Source organism: Cyprinodon tularosa, unplaced genomic scaffold, assembly GCF_016077235.1.
Source record: "Cyprinodon tularosa strain WSP-4 unplaced genomic scaffold, ASM1607723v1 ctg12, whole genome shotgun sequence".
Lineage (NCBI taxonomy): Eukaryota > Metazoa > Chordata > Actinopteri > Cyprinodontiformes > Cyprinodontidae > Cyprinodon > Cyprinodon tularosa.
The window spans coordinates 3,047,832-3,061,032 of record NW_024038003.1 but is presented as its reverse complement, the minus strand read 5'-3'; the positions used below and the strand labels follow the sequence as shown (position 1 = coordinate 3,061,032).

The window sequence follows — 13,201 nt, the reverse complement described above, 5'->3', positions numbered from 1 at the left end:
ACACACACACACACACACACACACACACACACACACACACACACACACACACACACACACACACACACACACACACACACACACACATCAGGCCATAATCCCTCCATCTTCACATTCACCACCCCTCCTCATCACAGTACATGTTGCTTGGATATTGCTTGGACTTTTAACCCTTTCCAGACTTAAAGTTCCTATATCAGGCTTTTTTAAGCCTTTTGAAGTCACATATAGGCAAATGTATGGCAAAATAAGTCCTTTAGAACTAAATGGATTTTAATTTGTGTTAAAATATCGTTGTCCTCTTCTAATCCTGAAGGAAAAAACACTTGCCCTCAAAGTGAAACCGCCTATCCACGTCTGTGTGCTCCCTGTTTAATGACATCACCGCTTTGAAAACCTGCACAAAGTTTGAGACCCAAGGCAAAAAAAAAACTGATTTCGACAACTAAGCTTAAAAATTAAAGCTACTGCTTTGTGCAGATAAGTGGCTAAAAGAGCCACTTGGTCTCAACTTTAAGGTAAAACATTGCACCCTACCTCACATTCCACTCCCTGATGGGAGAAAAAGGACGTTTGTTTACATCGTTGGCACAGTCCAGTTAATCTAGGTTCATTTTAACAGGTGAGGGACTTCTGCTCCGGCAGCTAAACCCTTGATGATTATTCAGACATGCATTAATCAAACAAAATACCATTATGTGCATAATTCTGATGAAGGAACAAACATTGAACACAGTAATAAGCTACAGACGTTGTTTTTGAATGATATAGGCCCTTTATTATTTAAAGACATCCCTTTATTAGAAAAAATCTTAATTTTTTTCACTCTGTAACAAAATCTACACTGAAGGTTGTTGCATCTGGGTGGGACCAATGAGAAAATTGTCTCTCTCTGTAAATCTTAAAAGGAGGGTTTTACATAAAAACTACTGTAGCAGCTCTGCCGCTGGGTCTTTGGATGTTCATACGAGTACTCGATATTAGTTTGTGTCACAAATCCTCTAACTTGACACACAGCTTTATACATTTGCTGTTGTTAGTACTTTTGATCATGTAAATCATGTTGATAATAAGGTTAAAGAATTGGCATGAAGTTTCCAGGTTCCTTCTCAATATGTGACCTGTGCGGGTTTTCCTGTCAGATTTGATTTCCTGTATTTGTGAGCGTGCATCTGTTTTTGCTCTTTGCATCTACTTTCCTAACTGTCATCGTGTTTGCAAGACAGGTTTGTGGATTTCCTTTCGTGCAAATATTTGTCTCTTTGCATGTTTCCTGTTGACTGGGAAAAAAACTGCAGTGGGTCAGCAGAGTGACATTGGATTAGCAGGTATGAAATGGGTCGTGTTGACTGGCCTATGGAGCGGTTGTAAACTTGTAAGCAGACATAGGTCTGCACCTTTCCAGGCACATCAGAAACTTAAAAGTGCAGTTTTGATTCTATTTCGAAAGCGTTGACTTTAATTAAAGGATTAAGGGATTATGTGGTCCTGTTAATTCTTCAACCTCTCAGGCTTAGAAAACCCTTTCATAGCTAACAGGATCATAACTACATTGTCATCTAGCTAAATACAAACCTGTTTTTCTGTCACTTATTGCCATTTACAGTTGAAGGTCTGATGTTTTTTCTTTGTTTTAGACCAAATTGATGGTCTAGATTTTTTGGGAGTGAAATAGAGCATCAGTGAGGCTGATGGAGGACACCTTACATGTTTATTTATATAGCACGATAACAAACCCATGCATACATAGATTGTTAAAGTTTAGAGGGAATGCAAATTAATGGAGGAAATCTCTACAGTAAAGTAGAAAAAGATCTCTGAGATCCTTGATGTAACTTAAAGTCATTCTGTATCCGAAGCAGAACCATAGAGGGATTGGTTCCCACTGTAATATGTGTGCAAAAATGATATCTTACTTCCCAACTACTTTTTCTCTGATTTCTTTCCATTTCATCTCAAAAACTGATTCCTGCATATTTTTTATTTTTCTCCTTTTTGGACACTTTTGTTTTTGGTTTTCAGCCCTGCTGTCTCCATTGGTCCACCTTTTTCAACCATTCCTTTGAATTAATCCCTGCCTCATTTTGAACACAGCTGACTGAGAACAACCAACATCTTTTGCCACCTTGAAGGAGCTGTATAGTCCCTTCCATTGTTTCGGCTGACAGCCCTCTTGTTTGCCTCATGTTTTCCGTCAATCACCCAGCGGTGGCAGCTCCTTGTGGTCTTGAAGGGCTCTTTAAAATTCTAACTAATTTGCATAGACTTTCAACAATTTTATTATGGAAGTTTGAATTTAAGGCTTATATCAACATGATGAACTTTAACATTGATTGTTTTTTGTGATCTCTTGGTATTATTTACAAAATTGATAATTTATTCCTTTTGGAAATGTATACCAAATTATTGTACATAAAATAATATTTTGCTTTATGACTGAACATCCTCCAAATACAGCAATACCATATTTCTATAGGTACTGTAACAGTATGAGAACATCATTTAAAGACGCCTTTAAACATTATAAAGCCACACACTGAGTTAGTTTCCGTTGGATATAAATGTCTAATTTACTGAAGATGCGGGTTTTAAATGAAAAGCAGAAAACAAAAATCAGCTTCTGTGAAGTTTATAAAACACAGTTATTATAAATTTAACCGAATTCTTTTATTTATCAGTGCATTTTTGTTTTTTCCCTTTATTTTTAAGGCTGAATAAGTCTGGATTTCCCACATATTGTCTCAACCAACTTCTATTTTATAACATTAGGTTTAAAGGGTCAATATCTAACAATATTCCGAACTGCACAGCTGCAAAAAGTTTTCAAACACCAAACAAGGAGAAGATAGTTTACTAAAGCTACCTGAAGTTAAAGTTTACCTCTACCAATATTCCTGTTGGTTCTAGTTAAAAATAAAAAGATGTTTCTTTTTCTGTCAATATTTGCGGTGCTGTTTTGGTTTCTTGAGGAATAATTGCAGAATTTTCTGACCTTAATCTGGCTTGAATCAGATAGAAAGTCTGTGAAGGGAGCTAAAGATTAGGGTGATGGTAAGGAGGCCATCCATTCTCAAAGACGCAGGGCTTAAACTTAAAGTTGGTCTAAATTATATTTGATTGGTATAAAAATATGATAACTCATCAACTGCTTTTACATTTACATTATAAATTTTAGTAAACGATGTCTTATTTTCTGCAAAGAACACCTTTTTTTTAGGTCGAGTGAAACTTACATTCCTCCTAAAACTGCCAGGGACATATTTGGCTTTAACTCGACTTACATTAGTAGTGTAAAATATCTATCACACAATATAAAAGTATTTTAAAAAATGAGGGAAAGGAGCAAAACTAGTTGAGATTTTCATTTTAAATGTGATTTCGAATCCCTTTATGACTTTGTTTCCATCTTTTTGTCCGGCTGAATGAATCCCACATGTTTTTTTTTACGACACCAGAGTTAGAAATACAAAGAGCTGCTTCATCTAGCCTGACCTTTATATACAAACAGTGCTACCCTGGATGCATGCATGTCTCAGTAGCATGTTTTTGCTGCTAAAACAGCACAGATGTTTCCTCCAAACACAACCTCTAAAAACAAGGGAGCTTCTGAAACTCATTGTTGTCATGTCTCTAGATGATCATTTTTAATCCATTTTAATCAACAGTATTTTAAAAACTCTAAACAAACAGTTTTATTATTTCCATTTCATCCTAGCTATGTTCAGTTTGAAGATCTGTCATTACCCACACTCAGAACTGAAGAGTTATTTAATAAAGTAGTTACTTAGACTCTGTAACTTCCTCTTTAAATGTAATAAAACTTCACAGCCAGTTTTCCTCACATTTGCAGCAGAGTTAATTAGATCCAGTCAGCGATGCAGCAGAAAAGTTGATGATCCCTTTCCCTTGTGTTCAGGTTCATAAATATGAGGCAGCTGCTGCAGAGCCTTTAACGTACTATAGATGTTGTTTCCATATAGAGTATATAAGCATAACGAAACTCCCTTTTTACTCTCCTTTGAGCTACAGGGAGCAAAAGAACCTCTGAGGGCTTTCTTCTTTCTCTGAACTTTTTTTTCTCTTTAAACTCCTCTCTTTGTCGGCTTTTATTTCACTTCCGGTCGCCCCCTTGGGTTAGTTTTTACATCCATCATTAAAAAGGGATGCTGCTTTTTCCTTTTTTTGCCCTCGCCCCCATTATCATTTTCCACAGACTATAAATCCGACTCCTCATCACTCTTCGCTGCATCTCATTACAGGCGTTTTGTCACATCACGTACTCCTATGACTCGTTCCCACTGCAGCAGATCAGGGGGTCTCAGTTCATGTTCATAAAAAGATGCATAACCGGGGCAGAAGTCCCTCATTACGTGGGGTCGATTCTCACATAACTTTTTCTGATGTGTCTCTTATGTTTTACCTTCTTCATCCTTGTTACAGGCTGAAAAGGCACAAAAAAAAGAAGTTGTGAGTTTGATTCTCAGCAGAAATAACCTACAAATATAAGAAAGATTCTCCAGATTCTCTGACTAATCAAAACAGAGAAATGTTCACATTCTTTGAAAGGTACCTTTACAGAAATAGGCTAATTTAGAACAAAGTGCATCATAAACAGAAGCTCATCTAATGTTTTGGAAACAGTTTCAGCACTACTGCTGTTATTGAGTTACGCGACTCTTCCTAACCACTCAGAATGGGTAATGATGAGGGTGCAAATGACCCAGAGGTTGATGATCCATAGTGTGCCGCTTTATTAGCTTTTCTCACTTCAGGATAAACATATAGGATCAAACATGATGGAGTCTGAGTCATTAAGTGAGATTTTGCTAGTTTGCTTTGATTTGTTGAGTATTTATAGAAGTTATTAAATCCAGCAAATTACACTTCTAATGCTACACAAGGGCATAACAGACATCTGGAGGCAGCTGATGATTAATGAAGAGCTTTTTTTCATTTAATCATTTATATAGCTACACAGTCAAATAGCGCTGGATTGGTATGAACAAACACCTTGTAATACTTATGTGGCCAGCTTCTGATCACTAATTTTGCACAGCTATGCCTTGCAAAAATCAACTTATTTAGAGCGATAAATAACAGCAGAGACATTTTTCTTTTTGCAATGATAGGAATTGTAGCTTGTTAACAAAGAAATGTTTGCAGTAAAATGAAGCAACAACTAATCAGCCTGAATATCCAGAGCAGTCTATTTTTGCTTCAATGAAAATCAACACATGCAGTCAACTCTTACAAATTATAAGAAAGGGGTTTCTGTAGGGTATAGTAGAACTGCTGCCTTGCAGTAAAAAGGTTCTGGGTTTGATTCCTGGCACGGGATCTTTCTGCATGGAATTTGCATGTTCTCCCTGTGCATGCGTGCATCTCTCTGCGTAGTCCGGCTTCGTCCCACAGTCCAAAAACATGACTTTTAGGTTAATTGGCTTGTCTAAATTCTCCCTTGGTGTGAGTGCATGTGACTGTGTGTGTGAATGGTTGTTTGTCCTGTTTGTCTCTGTGTTGACCTGCAATAAACTGGCGACCTGTCCAGGGTGTACCCCTCCTCTCGCCCATTGACTGCTGGAGATAGGCACCAGCAACCCATGCGACCCCAGCAGGGATAAGTGTTAAGGAAAATAGATGGAGTTTCTTATTCTCTGCAGGAATAAGAACCAAACTTCAATTTATTAAAGCCTATTTCCCTTATTTTCAAGACGGATTTATAACCTTTTCTCTCAAATCTTAAAATGGTTATCGATTAGAAGAATTTTTGTATGATCCAATTAAAATATTCTCCTCCAAATTCATTCTTAACACCTCAGCATCACTGAGAACATCCTACCAGCTTCAACACCAAAGAACCTGGAACCTGTTAGCACTGTGATTTGGGCCAGAAAAAAAAATCAGATTGGTTTCCAGCCAATCACAGATCATGGCAGGTCAGGCATAAACAATCCTGATTTATCATCACATTTATCTGTTTTTTACCAGAACAGACGGGTAGTAAATATTAAAAGTCAAATTTACACAACTTAAATGCAAAAAAAAAATAGAAAAGCTAATCCAGGATGATCCAAAAGTTGTTTGGTACATGCATTAATAATTAATTACATAAAAATAATGGAAGGTTAACCTTATTCTATTTAAGGAGGTAGGAATTGGATCCTTTATTTTTCAGTCTAGTTTCCTTTGGTAATATTTCACATTTTCATTTTTTTCTCCAGAGAGAATAAAAATCAGGCACACACACACACACATGCACAGATGACACTGCCTCCCTCCTGATAGCAGCCACACTGCTGTCTGCTCACCCTGCCTCTACATAACAGAAACTGCACTGAAGAGCCTCCAAGCACACTCGGATTAATTGGATTTGCTGTAAAATTGCTTCTTCTGACAAGTGCACACACACACACGCAAATACATTTGCAGCTAGCTCCCTGTGATTAAAAAAATTGCTGTAGCGTCTTTAGCAGCGAACAGGAGTTCTCAGATCTTTTCTACTGCAGTTTAATAACTCTCCTGCAGTCATAAAGGGCCTTTCAACAACAAATCATGTTAAGAGATGAGCTTTTCTTTTTCCAAAAAAGGTAAAAGGCCACTGTCTTCTAAGTTTTTACCTTGTTTTTGCTGCAATGGTTGATTTCTTTCAGCGGACCTCCTTGGCTTCAGACTCATTATAGAGTGTTTGTGAAGATATACTTTTATGAAGCTAATTATCTGCATTATGTTCCCCAGCTGAAAGAAAAAAGTGGTAATAATTACAAGCAGGTGTCGGTAAACACTCAGTGCTTCTCTGGTCTCTGGCCAACAAGGCACTAAAGCCAGCTTAGCATCTCTGCTCTATTTGGAGCCTGCCTTGTTCTTCATCGGCTCAGGCTGAGTACAGCAGCATATAACATCATATGGACACTGTGCCCTGAAATTTGAAAAACTAAGCAAGCTTTAGCATTTACTGAGCATAATCTAACATAACCTGAAATATTTTTGCTTGCTCTGTGTCCTAATAACCTTTTTCTTTTTCGATTAAATGAAAAATGCCAAGATGGAAACGCCTCTCAGATGAAATCATTTTTTCTATTTTCTGATATTTCTGTCAGATGGTTCAGCAACGCTGAATATGCTTTGTATTGCTGTACACAACGTGGATTGTTTGAGCATTTTTTTATTTTACAGCAGATTGATCAATAGCTTTGAGCTTTAAATACGTTTCCAGGATGAAAGCATCATCATGACTCCAACAGAGGGGCAAACAGTAGACAGAAGCGCTGTTTTTTCATCTGACTGTCCAGAAGTGGGGAGCTGTGCCTTTTTTAAGTGTTGGAGCATTAATGTGACAGCGACAGTACAAGGACACACGTGTTGTGACTCTTAATGTGTGTGGAGGGTGGCCTGTCTTTTATCTTCTGGGTTTAACCTTGAACACCTGCATGCAGAGAGTAATGCAGTTTCTGGGGGCAGCAGGTAGAGGACGTCCAGAGCTCCAACAGGTGATGGCTCTGTGTGGGTTTTTCTCCATAAAGCACATAAAGCCAGTTTTGAGTTTTAAAGATCCTGACATCCTCTCAGAGGAGCTCCTCCACATCATCAACTGTCTCCGATTTTGTTATTTGGAAACAAATGATAGTAATGTGGGGCTTTTTCTATGAGGCTGAGAAAGAAAAACCATACAGAATAGCCACATGAGGTTAGATTCAAAACAAGTTAATCCTCAAAAGCTGTTACATAATAAAAAATGGTTAAAGTTTTGAAAATAACTGTTTCAACTGCTGATATCTCTGGAAAGTTTGTTGGCGATGGTGGTTTTAAGCTTCTTAGCATTTTTTTTAGTTATATTTATCCCAGCAAGACCTTAACTTACTGATATTTAAATATACTGCTCAAAAAATGAGCTCAATGGGGAAAAAAATCCTGCTGTATATTTATACTGATATGGACTGGCTGATGTGTTGGGAACAAAAGGATGCCACATCATTTGATGGAAATGAAAATTACCAACCTACGGAGGGCTGAATGCAAAGACACTCCAAAAATTAAAGTGAAAAAATTATGCCACAGGCTAGTCAATTTTGCTGAAATTTCATTGCAGCAACTCAAAATGGCATTCAGTAATTTGGGGTAAACCTGCTCTCATCTGTGAAAAGCAGAGGGCACCAGTGGCGGGCTTGCCAATTCCGGTGTTCTGTGGCAAATGCCAATCGAGCTCCATGGTGCCGGGCAGTGAGCACAGGGCCCACTAGAGGATGTCGAGCCCTCAGGCCACCCTCGTGAAGTCTGTTTCTTATTGTTTGGTCAGAGACATTCACACCAGTGGCCTACTGGAGGTCATTTTGTATGGCTCTGGCAGTGCTCCTCCTGCTCCTCTTTGCACAAAGGAGCAGATACAGGTCCTGCTGATGGGTTGTAGACCTTCTACGACCCTGTCCAGCTCTCCTGGAGTAACTGCCTGTCTCCTGGAATCTCCATCATACTCTTGAGATTGTGCTGGGATACACAGCAAACCTTCTGGCAATGGAACGTATTGATGTGCCATCCTGGAGGAGTTGGACTGCCTTTGCAACCTCTGTAGGGTCCAGGTAGCACTTCATGCTAACAGTAGTGACAGTGACCTTAGCCAAATGCAAAACTGGTGAAAAAGAGTCAGAAAAGACGAGGAGAGGAAAATATGTCAGTGGCCTCCACCTGTAAAACCATTCCTGTTTTGATGATTGTCTCATTGTTGCCCCTCTAGTGCCCCTGTTGTTAATTTCATTAACACCAAATTAGCTGAAACTGATTAACAACCTCCTCTACTACTTACCTGACCAAATCAATATCCCAGAAGTTTAATTAACTTGATGCTATACTCTGTTTACAAAGTGTTCCTTTAATTTTTTTGAGTACTGTATATTCAGAGTTACTTTTTTTGGTCCTTAAAGGTACTGTACATGATTTCCGCAAATGGACGTGTTTTACTACTAACGATGCAAATCACAAAACAAATAAACTTATCTTCCCTGGAAAGTAACACTATAGAGGTAGATAACTTTAACCAGTCACTGATGTGAAATGGATTTCTTCAAACAGCATGCCTAACCTTACCTGTGGAGTAGAAACTTTGCAACTGCTGCATCAGTGGGAAGCCTGACCTGTGATTTCAGTGTACGCCATTGTGTGCAAGAATCTCCCAAAAGTACTCTGGCCTTGTTTGTCTGTTCTGAGGCCTTTCTTTTCTTCTCATACACTTTGTAGACACTTTTTGTCTTACAACCCTCTGCCATTTTCAAAGAACCGCAGTGAGAAAGGCGAGCTTCAGTGACATTCGCAGAAAAAGATAGCTACCTAGGGACGAAAACATAGGCTTTACGTAAACATATCACCAGAATGATTGAGAACTAGGAGGACAACTTATTATATTTAGATGATTCACCTGGAAAAAGAACATCCTCCACTATACCTTTAAAATCATCTGAAGACCTTTTATTATGTTAAACTACCGTATAAAATCTTGATTAAATCCATTGACCTTGGAATAAAATAAAGGAGGAGAATATAGAATTTAATTTCAGTTACCTGCTAATAACTGGAGGCTATTTCAGTGAATTTTTCATAAAGCATCATCCTGCCTCCACTGTCTGTTTTCTCCTTGGCAATTCCTCTGGATCACCAGAGGAAAAACTTTTGGTCTGCTTTTGTTTTCAGTGTAATTTGGTCACAATGATTTGCTTTACCTCAGAAGTCATTAGCAACATGTGTAATGAATTAATGCGGGTGAATAATTAAAGAGCCCCTGTGTTTGTCTTTCATTTATTTGACCCATATGAAGATATGTTGTGGATTTATAATATTCTGTTTCCTCCCCTCTCCTCAGCTGAGCCCCTGCCTCTCATGGACCTGTGTCGACGTGCGGCCCGCCTGGCGTTAGGTCGGGAGCGACTCAAGGAAATCGAGAGCCTCCCTCTCCCTCAGTCCCTCAAAAATTACCTCCAGTACCAGTGACTGACACCAGCAGATCCAACTGTAACAACAAGGACACAGTGCAGGCCACCAGAGAGTCTGCTGATGGACGATGAAAGGGTGAACTTGAGGTCGCACAGAGGGGATGATTGATTGAAGAACGTCCACACTGGATCACCGCAGCTCTCACGAATCCGCACAAGGACGGATAAGGACGACGGCAGAGGAGCTGGAGGGTAGTTCAGGCTTTCAGATAAATAATCGGACCAGCTTCTTTTTTTTTTGTTTATTTTAGGCTGCTTTTTTTGGCTTTAGACTTGAAACTAAATTATTGATGACTGCGTCACATCAGTGTCTCTTTCATCCAGACTGAAAGCCCATCCTCTGATGGCACAGTGCTGTCAGGTGACGAGGGCAAACATCGCCATCTAGTGGTGACGATAAGAAGTACAGGACAAAGTAAGCACACTAATCCCATCCATGGAGGCCTTTCTGACGTACACTCAGTGACCATATCATTGCAGCTGGTGTCTGTTCATCATTCATGCCGGCACAGGTGGCTGGTGGGAGACTCCACATGTCTATAAGGATTTTAGCACTGAAGATGTTTTTTTTTTTGTTTGTTTTGTTTTTGATTGACTATATCAATACCCATCAGCTTGCACATATTACATCAACACACAGCTGCAAGGTGTGTGTACAGCTCAGAACAGGGTGTAAGTTTGTCAAATACAACACTGATAGAGAGTAAAGCCCATTTCAGACATCTAACACGGCTAATCCTCCTTAGTGTTTAGGTTCACATAACTTTTTTGGTGAAGCTCTAATAATTTTAATACATTATCTTTTCAAATCATGCAACTTAAAATCTATATGATGATAAATTTGTAGAGTTGTACAAGTTTATCTTAAAACATGCCTGTTCTAAATACAGTTACAGTCAAATTAAAGCCTTTCCATTCCATTCTAAACATCACATTCCCATATTAACCAGTCTGTTCATAGTTTTTAATCAATGCAGTATTAAGCAGGCATTCAGATTTGATAATGTCCCAAAATTTATGCTCTGTCAACTTTTAGTATTTATTAACACATTTCCAGATGTCCCTTCTTTTACTTTAAAAAAGCAAAATGAGTTTGTGACTTTTTATCAACTTTGGCAGCAAGATGTGGCCTTTTTCCCCCCTTTGATTCTGTCTGTCAGCAGACAGAATCATCACTCACCCTATTAAAGATAACATTGGATTATTATTTTTACCTGTGTATTGGACACAGGTAAAAGTTAGCCTAACCGTATTGGGTGGAGGTAAGAGAATATAACGTTTATGTTTAGTTAGAGAGAAGATTCATACCTACCAACATATCTCACCTTTTAACATGTTAAATGTGTGAAAAAAAATCTCCCTTTAATCTGTTTTATCATAACATTTTATTTTTAAACTTAATACCTAGATAACTGAAGAACTATGAGCAGATTTAATGCGGATCAAAATAAATCTCAGAAGAATGCATCTGTGGGACATTTACTGCGATAATAAGACAAAAGAGCCAAAGTGTAGTTCTGACTTTTCCTTTACTCATGTCTGAAAGGGGCTTTGCTGCAAGACCAGTTAGGACAAATATACCCTTTGTGGTTAATCTAGTGTTTTATTGCTTCTAGAATCATTCTTCACATGACACTAACACATCTACAACAATGTCAGATCACATCCAAAGTGTTTCAGCAGGAGCCATGGGTTGTAGAGAGGGCTGCAGGGCCATGGGACCTGTGCTTGCATGCCACAAAGAGACGCCGGCTGTTGTCTGTAGCACCCTGCTGTAGCTCACTGGTAGCAAACAGCGTGTGTTTCTGCTCTCCACACGACTGCTTTCTCTTCCACAGGAGATCAGATCAGCTAGAATGGATCTTTAGAAAAAAGCTGTAGCAGGACCTAGGAACCTGGCTTTAGAGGCACGGCAGGCGTGCTGTTGGAAGGAGCTAGAATGTAGATGACCAGTTCACAACCACAAGACCAATCATGTTTTACTTCCTTTAAAAATGGCTTAAGTCACTTTTTAACTTTGTTTTGGTTCATTATAAAGGCTTTTTCCATCTGATAAGGACAGGATGGACAGTGTTTATTTATCACAAGCTAACTGTGTGTTTTTGACATTCAGGTGGTTTTATGAAAGCGATGCTGAGGATGAAGGGAGACAGAAACCTGACTTGTATCAATGCTGCTTTTATTATTGTCATTATTTGAATTATTATTAATATAATTTTGTGTTTGTAATGGTCTTACCTTCTGTTTTTACTGGTTACGATGAGGAGAATGGGACCATTTCAGAATTTTAGTGGAATCAAAAACACAGAAATATGAAATGTGAATAAAAGCCAAGTGACATTGAAATACTTGTTTTGCCTTTTTCTTTCAGCCTGTTTATGCTTTCACATAATAAACTCAAAAATAATAAACTCCCTTCTAAGATGCTCATCGTTATGCAGAGCAAACCACAGCAGCCTGTTCAAAGCAAGGAAAATTCTATATTTTCCAGCAGAAAGATGCATGTATTATGTTTGCCTCAGTGCATTTTTACATACAGTACATGGTAATTTAAGGGAAACAAGGCTGTAAATTTGACTGCCTTGTTTGCTGATGTTAATTCTTCAGTAAACAACAGTTGCCTCGCTTGTCATGAGCACCTGCTGAGGTAAATACAAGGCAGTAGGAGAGACGATGCAAATGACTTTAATCTATCGGAGTGGGAACATCTGATGCAGTTTCCAGCTGAAAGATCAGAACATGAGCAGGTCAGGCTCACCTCATCTAATAGACTTCCATCTTGTGTCTGCAGCTTGTCCTTCCCACACACTCCCAGACCCACACATCATTTTTACATGATGCCTTTTACAGTGCCTGAACAGGTAAGGCAGCCCAGAAGATAGCAAAATTGAATTCCCTTCTTTAGATAACAAAATAACTTGTCTGAAAGTTTCATTGTTATTTACGAAGTAAATGCAATAACAAGGCCACAATTAAATTCAGCCCAGGTTACATGATGGTTCTTGCATATCAATTTGTACCAGCCTGTATTGCTCCAGACTGCTTAAATGAAAATTTATCACAAAGTCTTAATTGAACTTTTAAATTGCTCCAGGTTTTATAATCTTCAGTTTGGTGCAACAGCAATCATTTGTTCATTCCATAAATAAAAAGTTAAAGCTAGAGATTAAAGGTATTGCGAAGGATTTTTGCTAATTTTTTAGACCCGCCCTCTCCACTTTAAA

General features: G+C 38.5%; 1 protein-coding gene across 3 annotated transcripts in view; it reads left to right on the top strand.

The window, feature by feature from the left end:
* spsb4a (splA/ryanodine receptor domain and SOCS box containing 4a) overlaps nt 1-12,323 on the top strand; it is a 95,022-nt gene extending 82,699 nt beyond the window's left edge. For 2 of the 3 annotated variants that reach the window (XM_038271335.1, XM_038271327.1), the window contains exon 3: nt 9,848-9,975. In XM_038271335.1, the coding sequence (XP_038127263.1) occupies nt 9,848-9,975 (128 nt within the window). Of the gene's footprint in view, nt 1-9,847 lie in introns of all 3 variants that reach the window. The other variant, XM_038271343.1, reaches the window with a different exon arrangement.
* The last annotated feature ends 878 nt before the right edge of the window (nt 12,324-13,201 follow it).